This window comes from Phascolarctos cinereus, unplaced genomic scaffold (assembly GCF_003287225.1).
Source record: "Phascolarctos cinereus isolate Bilbo 61053 unplaced genomic scaffold, phaCin_HiC Scaffold_726;HRSCAF=1367, whole genome shotgun sequence".
NCBI lineage: Eukaryota > Metazoa > Chordata > Mammalia > Diprotodontia > Phascolarctidae > Phascolarctos > Phascolarctos cinereus.
This window is the reverse complement of record NW_027556098.1, coordinates 372,299,609-372,316,697: the sequence shown is the minus strand read 5'-3', so window position 1 is coordinate 372,316,697 and position 17,089 is coordinate 372,299,609. Positions and strand designations below refer to the sequence as shown.

Genomic DNA, 17,089 nt, shown 5'->3' with positions numbered 1-17,089 from the left:
AGATAAAGAGTTCTGTTTTGGACATAATGAGTTTAAGATGGCTACTGGACATTCAGTTTGAGACGTTGGAAAGGCCTTGGAGAGGCAAGACTGGAAGGTGGCAGAGAGTTTGGGGCAAAGACAGGGAGATTTGAAAATTATCAGCCTAGAGATAGTAATTAAACCCAGGGGAGTGGATGAGATCTCCAAGTTGAAGTAGTATAGAAGGAGAAGAGAAGAGGGCCAAGGACAGAACCTGGTGAGTGACACCTGTGTTTAGGGGTGTGATTTGGAGGAGGTTCCGGCAAAGGAGCCAGAGAAGGAGTGGTCAGATAGATAGGAGGTGAACTAGAGAGACTGGTATCCTGAAAACCAGAGAGAGAAGAGTATCAAGGAGGACAGAGTGATCAAGTGTCAAAGGCTGCAGAGAGGTCAAGGACAGTGGGGATTGAGGAAATGCTATTGGATTTGGTGCTGGGAATCACTGGTAACTTTGGAGGGAGCAGTGTCAGTGAAATGATACAGTCAAAAGCCAGATTGTAAGGGCTTAAGAAGAGAGTGAGAGGAAAGTAGGTAGAGATACCTATTGTAGATGGCCTTTCTGAGTTTAGCTACCAAGGGCAGAAGAGAGATAGGAGGATAGTGAGGATCAAGTGGAGAGTTAGGAGATGCATGGGCGTGCTTATTGAAGTGGAGAATGAGCCAGTGTTCAGGGACAGATTGCACATAAGTGATAGACTGGGGATGACAGAGGGGGCAACTTATTGGAGATAGGATGGAATGGGATTACTGAGCCTTGGTAAGGAGAGAGGGCCACGTGAGACAGGGGCAAAGGGGGAGGGTGGCCCAAGGCATCTGAATGATGGGAGATGAGGAAGAGGGAGTTCACAGGAAACGGAATGTTTTCTGTAAAATTTGAGGCAAGGTTCTCAGTGGTGGGGGGAGGAGGAACCATGAGAGGTCTGAGGAGGGATGAAAAGGTTTGGAAGAGCTGCTGTGCAGAGTGGGACAGTGAGTGATCAGGGAGGTATGGTGGGACTGCCCAGCAAAAGTGAGGTGTGTACCAGACATTTGTGGTGGACCCAGGCAGAGCAGTTGTGTGGTTTGCTCCACCTTCCTTCAGCATCACAGGTCCCTCCTTAACACTCATATATGCACTTATGTCTCTCTCTTTAAAATACAAGCTCTACGGGAGCAAAGATAGTTTTATACCTTGTATTTGTGTGCACAGTGCCTGGCCCATAGGAAGTAGTTAGTCACAGTTAATAGCTGGTTGAGCAGAGGATTCCAAAAGGCAAAGGAGAGGAAAGAAAGCATTCCTGGCAGTCGGTGAGTCAGTCAATAAACATTTATAAGGGCCTTCTCGCGGCAGTGTACTTAGCGATGGGGATACAAAAACAAAAACGAAAACACAGACCAAAAAAAACAGAGTCTTTGCCCTGAAGCGAACAAGATATGTACAAGATCTAAACAAAGTTGATGGATGGTCATTTGAAAGGGAAAGGGGAAGGCAGCTGAGGAGTCAGCACTTCACTATGATTATCTCATTTGATCTTCACGACAACCCTAAGAGGGGGCGAAGCGTCTGCGGTTCGCTTTGAACTCCAGGCCTTCCTGACTTGAGGTCCAGGGCTCTAACCACTGCTTGCTGCCTCTAGGTGGGAAGAAGCAAATGAAGAAATGGAGGTGAGAAGCGATGGCGGCGGGAATCCTGGCCACAGTGTTTTCCTAACAAATGCTTGCTGACTAAGAGGAGTTTATTTTGTCCCAAAGGCAATAGGGAGCCACTGTAGTTTCTTGAGCTGGGGAATGACGTGGTCGCTTCTGCCAGTGAATTGGGCTGCTGCGTGCAGACTGGGCTTGCTTTCTTGGCTGCCACATCTTCTTGTCGTGTGGCCCAGTCAGTTCCTCTTCGCGGGCTCCTCGGTGGCCTACCCACGAAGGGAGGCGAGGTCTGGCATAGGCCCCAAGAGGCGAGACTCCTGTTCCGGGGGAAAGGGGGGGACGGTTAAGAAGGGAACATGAGCTCCAGGAAGTGACGCAGAACAGAAGGGCTCCGGGCGACCGGAGGTAGCAGGAGCCATGGCAGAGGCGGAAGCGGAAGGATGCTCCCTACTGCTGCCGCCAATGCCCCCTCAGGGGATGGCGGAAGTGGAGGCGGCGGACCAAGCAGCGATGAAGCAGTTCCGTGGAAGCGGCGGTGGTGGCAGCGGCGCAGTCGTAGGCATGGATGTGGAGCGCAGCCGCTTCCCCTACTGCGTGGTGTGGACGCCCATTCCCTTGCTCACGTGAGTCTATGACCCCTCAGACCCTCCCCGCCCCCTCAGCTATATTCCTGCTCCGGAGTGCGGAGCTCCCGGCCCCGCCCCCCGCCACCAGCCCCGCCCTGTCGTCCGCCCCATGAGCGCCGCCCCTCGCCAGACCAGCCCCTCGCGGAAGCAGACCGCATCCCGTCGAGAGGTTGGGTCCCGTCCACCTTCCGCCTGCCCTCAGAGCTCCCTCCACCCGCCAGCCCTCTGCCTCCTGTTTAGGCTGGCCCCGCCCCCTTAACTGCTCTCGGGCCTCTCCCACTAGTTTTCAGGGCTCCGCCCCCTCGCCGGCCCTCAGCCACTAGTGAGGCTGGCCCCGCCCTTTCGCCCGCCCTCTGAGACGCTCTGGCTGCTGGTTCCGCCCCATGTCATCCCTCAGCCCCCTGGGAAGGTTAGCTCCGCCCCTTGGCCCGCCTCTGGGAGCGGCTCAAGAGCCCGGCCCCGCCCCACCTGTCCGTAGAGTCGCCAGCGGCTCCGCCCTTCCCGGGTCACCGGTCCGAGCTCTGAACCCCGAGGAGCTTTAAACATATGTGGCTCCTCCCCCTTAGAGCCTCGCCCCACTATACTCCGTGAGGGAGGCGCGGCCCTCACGCCGTGATGGCCCTACCCCTAGCCTAGCCCCTTGTAGGTGAAAAAGGGGCGAGAGGGAGGAGAGGGCTGGGTTTGAATCCAGCTTCTGACACTTAGTGGCCGCTTGACCTTGGGAAGTTCCATTAACCTCTCTGGGCATCTGTTCATTTGCAAAATGGGGGTAATGATACCCGTGGCACGTGTTGTAGAAGGGAGATGAGAAGCTCTAAATCAGCGCTTCGGACCCGTCTAAAGCACTACCTCGGTGCCATTTGGTTCCCAGCCTTCGAGCCTCATCCCATCCCCCTACCTATGATTTCCTGACCCCTGGCTGTACCCTCCAGCTCCCTATTCCTGTCTTCAGACTCCCCCAGCCTAGTCCTCCTTGCCCCTGTCTTCCTCCCTGTCCCCTCCCTCCACTTCCCCACCTCTATGCCAGGTGCTCTGGCTGTTCTCTAGTCCTTTCATCTCCCCTCTTGAACTCCCTTCTTGGGGCCTGCCATCGTAAGCTCAAGGGCCCATTTGTTGCCCTCGTCCCCATTCCCTTCCTTGGGTCCCTTTGGGATCCCAGAATCCCAGCCTGGACAAAGGGACAGCACCCGCCCTTTCACTACCCTTCCCTAGGGAAGTGGGAGATTTGGGACTGTACTCTCCACATGAGCAGCTCCTTGAGCAGAGACCAGCTTTGTCTTCTGGGCATCTCTAACTCTTTGAGGAACTCTGTCCCTTCCCACACCAACCCCAATGCCTAGTTCCTTTCTCCTCTACCCCATTTTCAGTCCCTGCCTGAGTCTAACTCACCAGCGATGCCCTGGATGCCCCGGAGTAGGGATCCAGAGACCTCTGGTTTAGGTCCAGCTCTTCCACTTCTCAAGGTGGCAAAAGGTGGGCAAGTCTCTTTCCCTTTCTAAGCTTCTGGTTCCTCATCTACAGTGAGGGAGTGAAATTCCTCGAAGTATTGAAGTCCTTTCCAGCTGAGCTGCTGCAGTGTCTTGGTCAAGCCTTCGTCCAGTCTTGCCCTTGGTTCCTCCTGAAAGAGAATCCAGAAGTGGAATGAGTCGCCTGAGGCAGGAGTGGGCCCCTCAGTGCTGGTCTTCAGGCAAAGGGGGAATGGTTGGTTGTTCAGTCTATCATAAAAGGTAGTCTTGGTTAGATGGACTTTGGAGGTTCCTGCCAACGTGGAGATCCCAGGAAGACCTGGGTTCACATTCGGTCACAGACACTAAGCTGTGTGACCGTTTCTCTTTTTACTATAACATGCTGCCTCTCTGGGTTTATAGTGTTGACAAAGGTAGATAGATGGGAATACATAGGCGTGGTTCTCAGGACCATGAATTGACCAGTCTGGTGAGAGTGCCAGCTCCATGTGGAAGAGTAGTGAGAGGGGAGACTAGTAAGGTACCAGATTGTGGAGGGCCTTCCTGAAAGCCAGGCTGAGGCGTTTAGGGAGGGGGAAGCTATTGGAGGTCTTTGGACAAGAGAATGATGCAATGAAAACAGAGCTTTGGGAATAATAACTCAGGGATCAAATGTTTTAAAGTCTTCAAAGTCACTTGGTGATCTCATCCACTCCATGGCTTCAATGACCATCTCTATGCCGATGACTTCCAGAACTCTGTATCTAGTCCTAGCCTGTCTCAGGGACTTGGGCCCATATCATAAACTGCCTATGGATGGACCAGTTCATGGACATCTCAGCGTGTTCAAACATGTTCAGAACAACTCGTTGTCTCTGCTCTAGAACACTGCCCTCCCATTACTCTTGAGGACACTGCAATCCTTCCGGTTCTCTAGGCTCCTAACTTCAGTGGCGTCCTTGGTCCCTTGCTCTCACTCATCCTACCCAACAGATCGGTTGCCATCTCGTATCTTTTCTGTCTTCACAGCACCTCTCACATCGTCCCCCCCCCCCACTCCAGCCTCATCACCTCTTAGCTGCGTTATTGCAGTCGCCTCCTACCTGGTCTTCCTGCCTTAGGCCTTTCCCCACTTTAATCCATCTTCCACGTAGCTGTCAAAGCACAGACTTGTAAACTTCCACTGGCACCCTGCATTACTCTTTTGTTGTTGAGTCATTTCATGGTGTTTGATTGCTTGTGACCTCATTTGGGGTTTTCTTGGCAAAGATATTGGAGTGATTTGTCATTTCCTTCTCCAGCTTATTTTACAGATGAGGAAACTGAGACAAACAGGGTGAAGTGACTTGCCCAGGGTCACCCAGCGAGGAAGTGTCTGAGGCCAGATTTGAACTCAGGAAGAGTCCCAGTGCTGTATGCACTATGGTGCCACCTAGCTGCCTGTGTTGCCTGTAGGATCAGATATAAAGTCCTTTGGTATTCATATCTCTGCTCCACCTGATCCGTCTTACACATTATGGCCTCCTTCACCCTGCAATGATCCTTTTCCTGTTCCACACACACAGGACGCTGCATGTCTCGTTTCTATACCTTTGCATGGTTGTCCCGTCCCTAGAGTGCACCCTCTTCTCCAGGGAGCCTCCTCATCGTCCCCCACAACTAGCACCCTCCTTCCCCAAACTTCCATGTCTTCATTTTGTGTCTCCTCTACGTACTTAGGGATGCACATGTTGTCTTACCCTTTAGGACAGGGGCTGTTTCCCTTTGCCTCTGTACCCCTAGCACTTGGCACAAGGCCTGGCCTCAGGGAAGGCATATCTGAGGTGCTTCACGATTGGTTGTAGTTTCCTCACAACAGTCTGGTGAGTTATCCTCATTTTACAGATGAAGAAACTGAGACTCACAGGGGGAAGTGACTTCTAAGATCCCACAGCTAAGTGGGGCCAGAATTGGAATCTGTGTCACCCAGTGTTTTGTTTTGTTTTGTTTTTAATTTTTAGGCAGTTGGGGTTAAGTGATTTGCCCAGGGTCACACAGCTAGTAAGTGTCAAGTGTTTGGTCTGAGGCTGGATTTGAACTCAGGTCCTCCTGACTTCAGGGCCGGTGCTCTATTCACTGCGCCACCTTGCTGCCCCTGTGTCACCCAGTGTTGAATTTATTGCTCTTTCCTATACACTGTGTCCTTCTGGGGTTGAATGTGATATTGGAAGGGGGAGATAAGCTAAGAGACTCTTTTTTTAAAAAAATTAATTTATTTATTCAACATTCACTTCCATAAGCTTTAGAGTTTTCAGTTTTCTCCCCTTCCCTCCTCTTCCCTCTCCCCAAGAAGGCATGCAGTGTGATATAGGCTCTACTTATATAGATGCATATTAAACATATTTTCACATTAGTCGTGATTTAAGAGGAATTAGAACCAATGGGAGGACCCACTAGAAAGAAGAAACAAAACAACCACAAAAAAGGAGAGCAAATAGCATGCTTTGGTCTGCATTCAGCCTCCATTGTTCTTTCTCTGGGTGTGGACAGCATTTTCCATCCTGAGTCTTTCGGTGTTGTCTTAGAGCCTTGCATTGCTGAGAAGAACCAAGTCTACCAAAGTCCGTCATTGAACCATGTGATGGGTACTGTGCACCGTGATCTCCTGGTTCTGCTCATTTCAGCCAGCGTCAGTTAAGAGACTCTTTAAAGAGCCCTCCCATTGCAGGCCCAGCTCTGGTGCCCTTCCTTGATTCCTTTTGTTGTTACTCCACTCTGCCCCTTTAAAATACCTTGTATAGCACTCTCTGTACACACTGCATCTCACCACCCCCTCCCCCACTCTCACTCCCACTCCCTCTTAGACTCTTGGAAGATCTTACGTCTTTGACTTGGTGTCCCCGCACTGTGTCTTGTACCCCATGAACCCTTAATCAATGTTTGTTGAATTGAATTGAACCTTTGTCTTGCAGGTGGGTTTTCCCCATTATTGGCCACATGGGCATCTGTACTTCCACGGGCATCATTCGGGACTTCGCAGGCCCCTACTATGTCTCGGTGAGTCCCCAGACCTTGATCTCTGGAGTGCACAGAGATCCACTTCTAAAGCAGCTGATCGCTGTGGTTGGCTGTCTTTTCATCCACCCCAGACTTCCGGTCACAAAGATGCAGCAAAGCCTGCAATTAGCAGGTGGTGTATTTATTTCTTTCCATCTCCGTTGTTCTGATACTAGCACCAGCACTTCTTGTCCCAAAGGCATTGTCCAGGAGAGTCAGAGTGGCCAGTACCACTGGGCAGCAATTATTTCAGCAGCTGTCATCCTCATCTGTGGACCAGCACTTTCCCTGAACAGTCATCTCGGTCACCTTTAGGGCTCCCTTCACAGCAGGGAATGCAGACACGAAAAAATAGCCAGTTACAAGGCACTTGATGCTAATGAAGGGTATGGAAAATAAGTTCTTGAGAAAAGTGTTAAATGTGTCCTGACCGCACAGTGATCTCTCCCTTCCCTTTCCTTCCCTTCCCAACTTGCAGAATTAGAATTCCAGGTAATCATTCCTCCATGTCTCACTTTTCCTAACTCCGAAAAGTAGAGGTGATGAGATCATGGAGTGGGGGGTGTTGGGGGAAATCATCCTTTAGATGTAGGTCTGAGAAGAAGACTAGCATATGGCCGTCCAGAACAGGGGTCTCAAGACTCCTGAGAATAACAGTCTTCTTACATCTCACCAGGAGGAGGCACACTTACCAGCGTGAGTCTGATTCATTTAGAAGATCATATGGCATCATGTCACTGGTCAAACTGCATTGACCATTGGTCCTAGCAGCCATTCAGCTTCAGTAGAGTGGTGGTGAGGGAAGGGGCATGGGAGTAGCCTTTGAAAGAGCCTTGCTCTCCCCTCCCCCCACCAGCTCCTCCATCAGCCGAAGAATGGCTCATCTTCGGAGTGGTGGTGCCTATGGGCACATGTGGTGCCGGGACCCCTCCCAGGACATCTCCATATCCATAGTAACTGGTCATTTTGATCTCAGGCCAGATAACTAAGACACCTTCTTTCCTCTTGGGGACACTAGATACTGGTCTCCCTGCCTTCCTACTTTGCCACTCTTAAAAATGCTTTCAGCCAGGATTCTTTTTTTCTTTGGTCCACTAGAGAGCTAGAATTAAGTTGCTGGCCAGAATGACAGGATCCTCTGATTAGGCCTAGAAGAGATCTCAGATTTCTCTAGCACAACTTCCTGCTCTTTATAAGAAATTTCCTCAGCAGGGCATCCAGCAGGTACCCACATGCCTCTGCCCAGAAACTGACTGCCAGGAGGCTCTCCATTGTAGGGCAGACCATTCCACCATCAGAAAGTTTTTCTCTTTTGTGAGCTGGAATCTGTCTCCCAGTAACTCCCACCTTTGAATTGTGAAAGGATTTGTCCTGCCAACAAAGACAAGGAAAAGAAGAAAAACACAGCTCTCAGTAGGGCTTCCCTGAGGGTCCCAGAAAATTGCCCTTGGGTCTTCTGCCATGAAATATTACAAAGGAGTTCCCCTCCCCGTTCTCTCTTGGGCCCTTGTAGGCATTCTTAGCTCTAGTCACCTCGTCTCCCTCAGGACCCCAGCCCCATTTTCTTTTCCACTTGAGGGGAAAGGAATAGTGATCAGCCTTCCCCTCCTCCCCGTAGCTCTGTACTCCTTGATAGGAGGCCTAGGCTGACCCTTTATACTCCTTCTCTATAGTCAGACCCAGGTGACAGTGTTAGTTGCCTTAGGGAGGGGGCTGGACTATGATTCATTCACTGTACACATGCCGCTCTTGCCCTTTGGGGTTTCTTCCCTTCCCCTTAGGCCCTGACCTTCCACTGTGGCACCAGGCCTGGGATGTCTTCCTTCCTGATGGCCACAGGCCAGGGCACTGAGCCAGCCAGTCCCCTCTTGGCCTACCATGACATTTGAACATAGGATTTTCTCTTCTTTCCCCACAGGAAGACAATATGGCCTTTGGGAAGCCTGTGAAGTAAGTTATTAAAAACTTACCTTGGAGGATGGGTGAACCTCATATGCCCCTGCAGGGAAGACAAAGGGGGCCCGAGGTGTGTCTGCCCCCCAAAGCAGGGAGCCACATCTGCAGCAGTAGCAGCAGCCTCCATTCCCTGCCTGCTGCCATGCTAGAGGCCTCCCCTGGAGCTCTGCTGTTTCTCTGGTCCCTGGGTTAACTTTTGCCTCCCTTATTCATCAGGGGAAGTGCTGTTTCTACCCATGGCTTTACTAAGCTTGAGAGGATGGAACTACACGGAAACAGCTAGAAGTGGGCAGGCGAGGCGAGCAGGCCAGCGAGGGCTGTGTTCTCAGAGTTCCCACGAGGAGCCTGGGATCTGTAGCAAAGCTGATCTGTCCCGAGGTGACAAAACCAGCTTCAGTGCCCGTGCGCGGTTTGTGTTAGCATTTTCAGTTCTCCATAGCTGACCTCTCTTATGGTAGATTGCGTGGAAATGCCATCCTGAGGCACACTATTTACAAATAAGGTCCGGTCCCTAACAGTGGGAGCCATGGGACTATGTTGTGCTGTTCAGTGCTAGGGCCCAGTGTGGCTTACCTGCCCCCGAGTGAAGCTGACTTGGCTTTGGAAGGGGATCAGGCTGGACTATGGCCTTAGAATGGAGGTTCTAGGGCTCCTTGAGAGAGAATTAGTGTAGCAGCCCAGCCCATGGAGTATGTGTCCCCCACTCAGCCCTAGTCACTAAAGGCTAGTCAGGGGCCTTAGTCCGCCATCTCCATGGGACCAGAGTCATGGCATCAGGCCTGTCCTGATTCACACTGGCCTTTGGAGGGGCAGGTGAGGCAGGGATGCCCTTCTCTCAAAAACCCAATCCCAGGGGCAGCTAGGTGGCGCAGTGGATAGAGCAGCGGCCCTGGATTCAGGAGGACCTGAGTTCAAATCCGGCCTTAGACACATAACACTTAGTAGCTGTGTGACCCTGGGCAAGTCACTTAACCCCATTGCCTAGCCAAAAAAAACCCAATCCTAGGTGCAAGCCCTGAGCTGGGCAGAGTGAAGAAGAGGTAAAATCAGCCTTTGAGACACTGGGGCCCCATGGCTCCTTTTCCCCTCAGGTACTGGAAGTTGGACCCCTCCAAAGTACACGCCAGCCGGCCGAACGCCTGGGATACTGCGGTCCACGAGGCATCCGAGGAGTATAAACATCGCATGGTAGGTGGGGCAGGAGGGGAGCGGTGGCGGCTTGGACTTCCTGTGCATCCGCAAGGCTGGCACCTAATGCCTGCTGTCCCTCACTCCTGCAGCATAATCTCTGCTGTGACAACTGCCACTCCCATGTGGCCCTGGCCCTGAATCTGATGCGTTACAACAACAGCTCCCACTGGAACATGGTGAAGGTCTGCTTCTTCTGCCTGATCTATGGGAAGTATGTCAGGTGAGACTGGGCCAGGCAGCTTCAGGGTGTACCTGTGGGCAGAGCCTCTGCCCAAGCCCCCAGGGCATAAGGCCTCTCAGCTATGGGCTAGAGTGTGGGAAGGCTCTGTAAGTTCTGGTTGTGCCTGAACTGTTGGTCAACAGTTAGTATGGTTAGAATTAGCTGAGTGACCTTGGGAAATCACTTTACCTGTGTCCTTGCTCATAAAACAAGGGCAGTGAGGCTTCTGTTTCTGTCTTCTCTGGGCTGTGTCAAGGAAAGTGCCATGATGAAGACATGTCCTCTCCCTCTGATGACACTAGGGGATGCTGGACAAGGGAATTGTTAGCTCCTGAGGATTTCCAAGCCCCCAGAAGCACCCCTAAGATGCAGCAACACCCAAGGCAATAGAGAAGGGGCTTTATTTGGCTGTCTGGCAGCTAGAGCTCAGAGGGGTCTTTAGAAGGCAGATGTTGTCTTTGATTCCATTGTAGCCAGTGTGCACAGGGGATGGTTAACATATGAAGCAAGTTGTACAAATGTATTCCTGACAGTGAGAGCTCATATTTGTTCAGCACTTCCCAGCCCTCAAGTATGAGGACATGGAGGGTCAGAGAGAGGAAGGCCTTGTCCAGAGTCACGCCAGACTACTGAGGGCAGAGGCAGTGTTCACACTCAGCTCTTGGAATTTCAGATGGGATCAGCTTTCCACTACACTGCCCTGCCCTGCGAGGTGGTAAGGCTGGCAGAGCTCAGATCCATTCCTGTATGACGTGTCTAATGGTCACTGAGGGAGCCAGGGGTGGTCATTGCCCTCTCATGTAAGGCCAGCATCCTCTGGTATCATCAGAGGGAGAGTACTGGGCAGGAGAGGGGTGGGGCTCACTCATGCATGTCAGCCAGTGGCCTCTACAAGCCTTGTGCTAGGCCCTGAGGGTGATACTCAGGAAACCTAGCTCCCTAGCTCCCAGTCCAGCGGAGCCAGCTTCTGAGCTGAGGAAAGGAAGTGTATCTTGTGTACTCGAGTGTGCTCAAGCGTGCATACACTTACATGTGCACACACTCGCCCTTGCTTACTGTATATACCTCTCTGTTGGGGTGTGTGCTTCCTCGCGTCTTTATTGGAGACTCTTCTTAGAGTCTCCAGTTCCAACAGCAGGAGGCCTGAAGGCCCAGAGAGGGTGGCTGTGCTTGCCTAGCTCACACATCAAGGCCTTGGCTGAGCCAGAACCGGAACCCTAGTAGGCACCTAAGAACTTTTTGTTGGATTGCCCCATAACAGCTCAGAACTTGGGTGCAAACTGGCTCTTCCCTGTGGAAGCTAAACCTCACCAAAGTCTGCAGACACTGGCTAAGCTGGTGTCTGAGACAGGTATGAGTTATGTGAGTTGTGGGGGAGGTCCGGGAGAGTGTTGAATTCCCCAAGTCTCCTTTGTCTCACTTCGCCTACTGTGAACAGTCTTCTTCCTTCATCACCAATCTAAAAGGGTTAGACGGGACCCCAAGATCACACTGATTTGGGGCCTGGGTCATCCTGTCTTTATTACCCCAGTCCCTCATTCTTTTTCTCTTCTCTGTCTCTACTACAGTGTTGGGGCATTTGTGAAGACCTGGCTCCCCTTTGTCCTCCTCTTGGGCATCATCGTCACTACTGCCCTTGTCTTCAACCTGCGGTGATGGCTGCATCCTAAACCTGGCCCCAGCTGGAAGGAGACTGGGCCTGACCTGCACACTCCCTGCCCCGTCCTCCCAGAGCTGGCTGCTGGGCCTAGACTCCTACCTCCTTTGGTTGTAGAAAGCACTCCCTCCCCAAAGTACTGGAGCCACGGTTCGTAGCAGCCAAAACTCAAGAGACTGAGATGACGACTGTGGAAGGGGTCAGTTACTCCTAGCTCTGTTTTAGTCAGCCAGGGTCCTTCTTCTTCTCCCCACTCTCCAGAATGGAGCAGCTGACCTCTTCTCACCTTGTGGGATCTTTCAGGATGCTATCAGGGAAGGGGGCTGGCTGTTGTTCCAAGGCCAGAATCCTTCCCTTCCCTTCCTGATCTTTCCCACCAAGCCCTGCAGCTTGACACAGCCTGCCTCTGCCCCACCACAGGTTTTTAGGCCTTTCCTTCTCATTCCTGTCTCCCCCATCCCCTCCACAGAGCTCCAGATCCCTATCTCAGGGGAGGGGTAGAAGGGCCGCCTAGCTAAGTCCCAGTGTTGGCCAAGGTGCCCCACCAAAGGCAGTACGACAGGGCCTGGCTTTGGGAATGAAAGGCCCTGGTTTCCCCTCACCGCCACCTACCCTCTAACCTCTGGTTCCCCTTCTGTGCCAGGAGCAGGTAATAAACTGTGTATAATTGGAAGGCTTGGGCTAATAACTGCCATGAGAGCCAAGAGATGGAGGGGCAGGTGCCCCGCCTGCACCCCCTCCTCAGAGGCATGGCCCTTCTGCTCAGGTCCCTTCCATTGCTCAGGGCCTTGGCCTCTCACTTAGGACAGAGGATGTTGGCTGCCCCTACTTCTCCCATCTGTTTTACCCCAGAAGAAGACAATTCCTGGCCAAGCAGGAGGCCCCACTTCTGCAGGCTAATCTTTCCTCCCTGTAATCCTGATGTGAGCTGGGGGACAGAACCACAGTGGGAAATCCAAAGGGCTATGTATCACTGTGCCCAGTGCCACACTGACCAGCCCTTGTGAGCCTCTCCTGGAAGGGCATGCACTAGGGATATTTCCTCACTGTGGTGCCTCTCTATTTAGTCACCCCTTCTCCCTTAATGTTATGTAACTGGGGCCCGGCCCCTCCAACCCCTTGCCAAGCAGATCTAACCTGCTGTGTCCCAACGCCTCTGAAGGGCAGCTGAGCTCTTGTGGAGAAGGGGCTCACCAGGCAGGGCCAATAAAGAGGCTTAACTCTAGTCTGTGCACAGTCCTTTTCCCTTGCTTGATTCTGAGCCCTACAACCTGTCTCCCTCCAAGGATCCTCAGGAGCCCAGGCCCTTTTGTCCTGGGCTTGGAGCCAGAGGTCTGGCCCACCAGAGCAGTCTCCTCATTTCCCAGGAAGGGCTAGGCTTGCAAAGGAATCCCTGGGGCACCTTGCGGTCATTTTTTTTTGTTTTTTAGGCAATTGGGGTTAAGTGACTTGCCCAGGGTCACACAGCTAGTAAGTGTCAACTGTTTGGTCTGAGGCCGGATTTGAATTCAGGTCCTCCTGACTTCAGGGCCGGTGCTCTATCCACTGCAGCACCTAGCTGCCCCCAGTCATTCTTAAAAACAGAGGATGCCCCTGGCCCCCATATTCTTCTAGCTCTAGCCCTGCCTGGGGCAGTTGAGGTCACAGTCTGGGAGAGGGGAAGGGGTTAGCTCCTCCTCACCTGGTCACATGCGGAGGGGAGAGGGCAGGACTTTAAAGGCCCGGTCCTTGTGTTTTCTAGAAGATCATAGGATCTGAATTGTCTTTTCTATAACATCTCCAACAAAGGGTCCTCTAGCGTCTGCCTGAATACTGCCACTGGCAGGGAGTTCACTACCTCCTGAGACTGGGCCTGAAGAGGCACAAGGCCAGATAGCACAGTGGCTAGAGAGCCGGCCTGAACCATCTGGTTCAGGACTGGACATTCTACCCCAGGACATACCCTTAAGGAGCTCAGTCTGATGAAAGATCTGTGGGATAATTGGGCCCTAGGAGGACTACAGAAACCAGTTACCTGCTCCCTGGGGGCTTACAGCCTAGTTTGGGCCAACAGGCCCCAAGGAAGTACATAATTAAGTGCCAGGTTAATGTCTACATACAGTCCTTGCCTGTAGGCATTCAGGAGAAGGATGTGATCATCTGGGAAGGCTGTGGAGTAGATACCTGAGGACAGAGGAAGGGAGGCTGTGATCTAGCCTAGTAGAGGTGAAGAGTAGGACATTTGAGATCCCAGTGGGAGCAAAATATGGGAAGCAAGAGAATGTAAACTGTACTCTCCCTAGAGGACATGGCGAAGCTGGTTGGACTGGAGCAGAGGCCAGAAAAGCAGGTTAGAGCTAGTGATGAGCCTGGCTCTAAATTGTCAGCCTGGTTGAAGATGTAATGCTCTTACCTGGGTGACTTTGAGTAAATAAATCCCTTAATTTCTCTCTGCCACAGTTCCCTCATCGGTAAAATGGAGGGATGGACCATGTGACCTTTTAGGTCTCTTCCAGTAATAAGTTCTAAGAATCTATGAACGAGCTGCCTTATGAGGCAGTAGGCTTCCCATCAGTGGAAATATTTAAGCAGAAACAAGATGCCTTAGTCCTAGGGTGGTTGTCAAGAGGCTTCGTGTGTGTGTGTGTGTGTGTGTGTGTGTGTGTGTGTGTGTGTGTGTGTGTGTTTTCTTGTCTGTCTCTGTCTGCTAGTGGTCTGGGTCCCTTTTGTCCCTAAAAATTTGATGGCTAACTTTTAGGTAATAGGGAACCATTGACAAGGAAGTGACTGATTATCCCTGTGTTTAAAAAGGATTAATTAACTTTCCGGTGTGTACAGGAGGGATTGAAGGAGAGACTGGAGGCAGGGAGAAAGGGTGGGGAAGCTGTTTCAATAGTCCAGATGAGGGAGGGAGCGACAGGAATGCAGTGAAGCAGAGGATGGAATGTTAGGCAGGACACGAACGAGTTTAAGCATGTTGGAAGGAGGGCAGCCAGATTGGTGAGCAAGGGCTGAAGACAAGCCCAGGAGACAGGAGTGATCGAAGGCACTCGGGATGGTTAGCCTGGAGAAGACATGATGTGCTGAGGGATGGGATCCCTGCCTTAAACTAGGATCATCCCAGGGTAGAAGGAGCAGGTTAATTCTGTTTGTCCTGGGAGGAGAACCAGGGGTAAAGTTAAAGAGGCAAGTGAGGGTTCAATATAAGAAAAAAACTTTTAACAATTTTGTTGTTCAGGCATTTTTCAGTCATGTCCGACTCTGTGACCCCATTTGGGGTTTCCTTGGCCAGAGTGGTTTGACATTTCCTTCTCCACTTCATATTACAGATGAGGCAAACTGAGGCAAACAAGGTTAAGTGACTTGCCCAGGATCAAACAGCTAGTAAGTGTCAGAGTCAGGATTTGAACTCAGGAAGAGGAGTTTTCCTAACTCCAGGCCCTGGCACTCTATCTACTCCACCACCCACCTGCCCTTTCTTAACAATAAGAGCTGTCCAAAAGCTATAGTGAGCTCCCCATTGCTGGAGGTCTTCAAGGGGAGGTTTAATGACCACTTGTTGATATCCTAGTTCCTGCTCATATATAGGTCAAACTAAATGACCTCCATAGTCCCTTCTACCCCAACATTCTGTGAGTCAGAAAAGGAAGGAGCAGAGGTTAAGCTCTGTTTTAGGTGTGTTGAGTTAGAGGTCAAAGTGATGTCTGTCCGCTCGTGCAAGCTGGGCAAGAAGTAAATTGGAAACAGGAATAGCCAATATTGGGGTCATAGACTTCTTTGGGACAGAGTCTGGGTGGGGAGATGAGGGAGAGGGTGGACCCCAGGAAGAAGTTGGGCACAATCCATGGGAGTCCAGGGGATGGACTGGGTGGATGGGAGGAAGCCATCAACTCTGCCCCTTCAGGAAGGTGTTTTGAGGAGGTGAGTTGTTTTGTTTGTTTTAAGAGGTGTGGGCTTTTTTCAAGTGCTCCAAAAGCAACAATCTAGGGTTCTGAATATTTTTCTTAGATAACTAGCCTGTGCTTCAATGAGGGGAAAAAGTGGAGAAGGCCCCCCCCTTCCACTGACCAGGATCTCCAGGCTTTATCCAAGGACCTTAGTGGGAGCAGAAGAGTGAGGTTTTAAGCTGTGGGCAGGGGAAACCAGGAGCCCTCCACATGGGCACAAGGAGATAGGGACTGTTGGGTATTCTCTCCACAGTGTTTGGGGGTGTCCTCGTGGTGAAAAGTTGTCCACTTGGAGGGCTGCCTAAACACCAGAGACCTTGAGGTAGAAAGGCTCATCAGGTCCATCCCTTTTTACACGTGGAGGGGACTGAGATGTCTGATGGGTAAGTGATGTAGAAGGGATGCCAAGGATTCTGGAATTTAGAGATAAATGGGGCCATCTTATCCAAACCCCTGAGGAAACAGGCCCAGAGAAAGGATGTAACTTATCTAAGGCTACACAGGTAGCAGAATGGGATTTGAACTCGGGTCCTCTGACTTTGATCACAGAATTTCACAGAGTTGGCAGGGACATCAGAAGCCATCTATTCCAACCCATACCAGAAAAAAGATCCCTTCCACCTGACAAGTGGCCACCCAGCCCCTGCTTGAATAGAAGGACCTGAATTTAGGAATGTCTTCAAGGACATTGTATTTTTCAAATCCACAAGACAAAGGAAATAGGGATAGGATGGAAGTATTTATTTCAAAGTAAAGTGATAATAGAATTTTTGCTTCAGTTGACTAGTCTTTCAACTATTAAAGATCTCCACGGGGGGGGGGAACTCATCACACCTGTTTTCCTTTCCCCTCGTCCCACTATCCTGTGAGAGGGAAATGACGTCCATTGGGGGCCCTTCCAGAAGGAAACAAATCATGTCAGATGGTGAGGAGAGGGCTAGCTACCCTGTGCTCACTGCCATAAGAGGCTATGGGGGGCAGCTAGGTGGCGCAGTGGATAGAGCACCGGCCCTGAAATCAGGAGTACCTGAGTTCAAATCCGGCCTCAGACCAAACACTTGACACTTACTAGCTGTGTGACCCTGGGTAAGTCACTTAATCCCAATTGCCTAAAAAGAACAAAAACAAACAAACAACCCCCCCCCCCGCCAAAACATAAGAGGCTATGGGAATAGGGGCAGTGCCAGTCAAAGCTGGTCCCAGAGAAACCAAGCAGCTTTGGGGCAGCCTCTTGTGGCGATGATGAGAACTGCAGTAGAGGTGGGCACAGTAAGATCATGGATTTTTAAAGTGAACAGTGTCTTAGAGGTCATTTACTCTGATCCCTCATTTTTCAAATGAAGAAACTGAAGCCTAGAGGAAAACAATGATTTTTTCAATGTCCTGCA

The 17,089-nt window shown here is 51.3% G+C and overlaps 1 protein-coding gene across 1 annotated transcript; it reads left to right on the top strand.

Annotated features, from left to right (window-relative positions):
• The first annotated feature begins 1,661 nt into the window (after nucleotides 1-1,661).
• TMEM222 (transmembrane protein 222) lies at nucleotides 1,662-13,000 on the top strand. The gene is made up of 6 exons (XM_020983249.2): nucleotides 1,662-2,267; nucleotides 6,667-6,751; nucleotides 8,670-8,701; nucleotides 9,799-9,895; nucleotides 9,988-10,118; nucleotides 11,687-13,000. The coding sequence occupies exons 1-6, from the start codon at nucleotides 2,062-2,064 to the stop codon at nucleotides 11,772-11,774; spliced, it is 639 nt and encodes a 212-aa protein (XP_020838908.1). The 5' UTR covers nucleotides 1,662-2,061; the 3' UTR covers nucleotides 11,775-13,000.
• Nucleotides 13,001-17,089: the final 4,089 nt, after the last annotated feature.

Bases quoted from the DNA above. Each gene is read 5' to 3' on its own strand.
- TMEM222 (XM_020983249.2), top strand. From the start codon at position 2,062: ATGGCAGAGGCGGAAGCGGAAGGATGCTCCCTACTGCTGCCGCCAATG. The intron at 6,752-8,669 runs GTGAGTCCCCAG...CTTTCCCCACAG, and splicing joins CAGGCCCCTACTATGTCTCG to GAAGACAATATGGCCTTTGG. The intron at 9,896-9,987 runs GTAGGTGGGGCA...TCACTCCTGCAG, and splicing joins AGGAGTATAAACATCGCATG to CATAATCTCTGCTGTGACAA.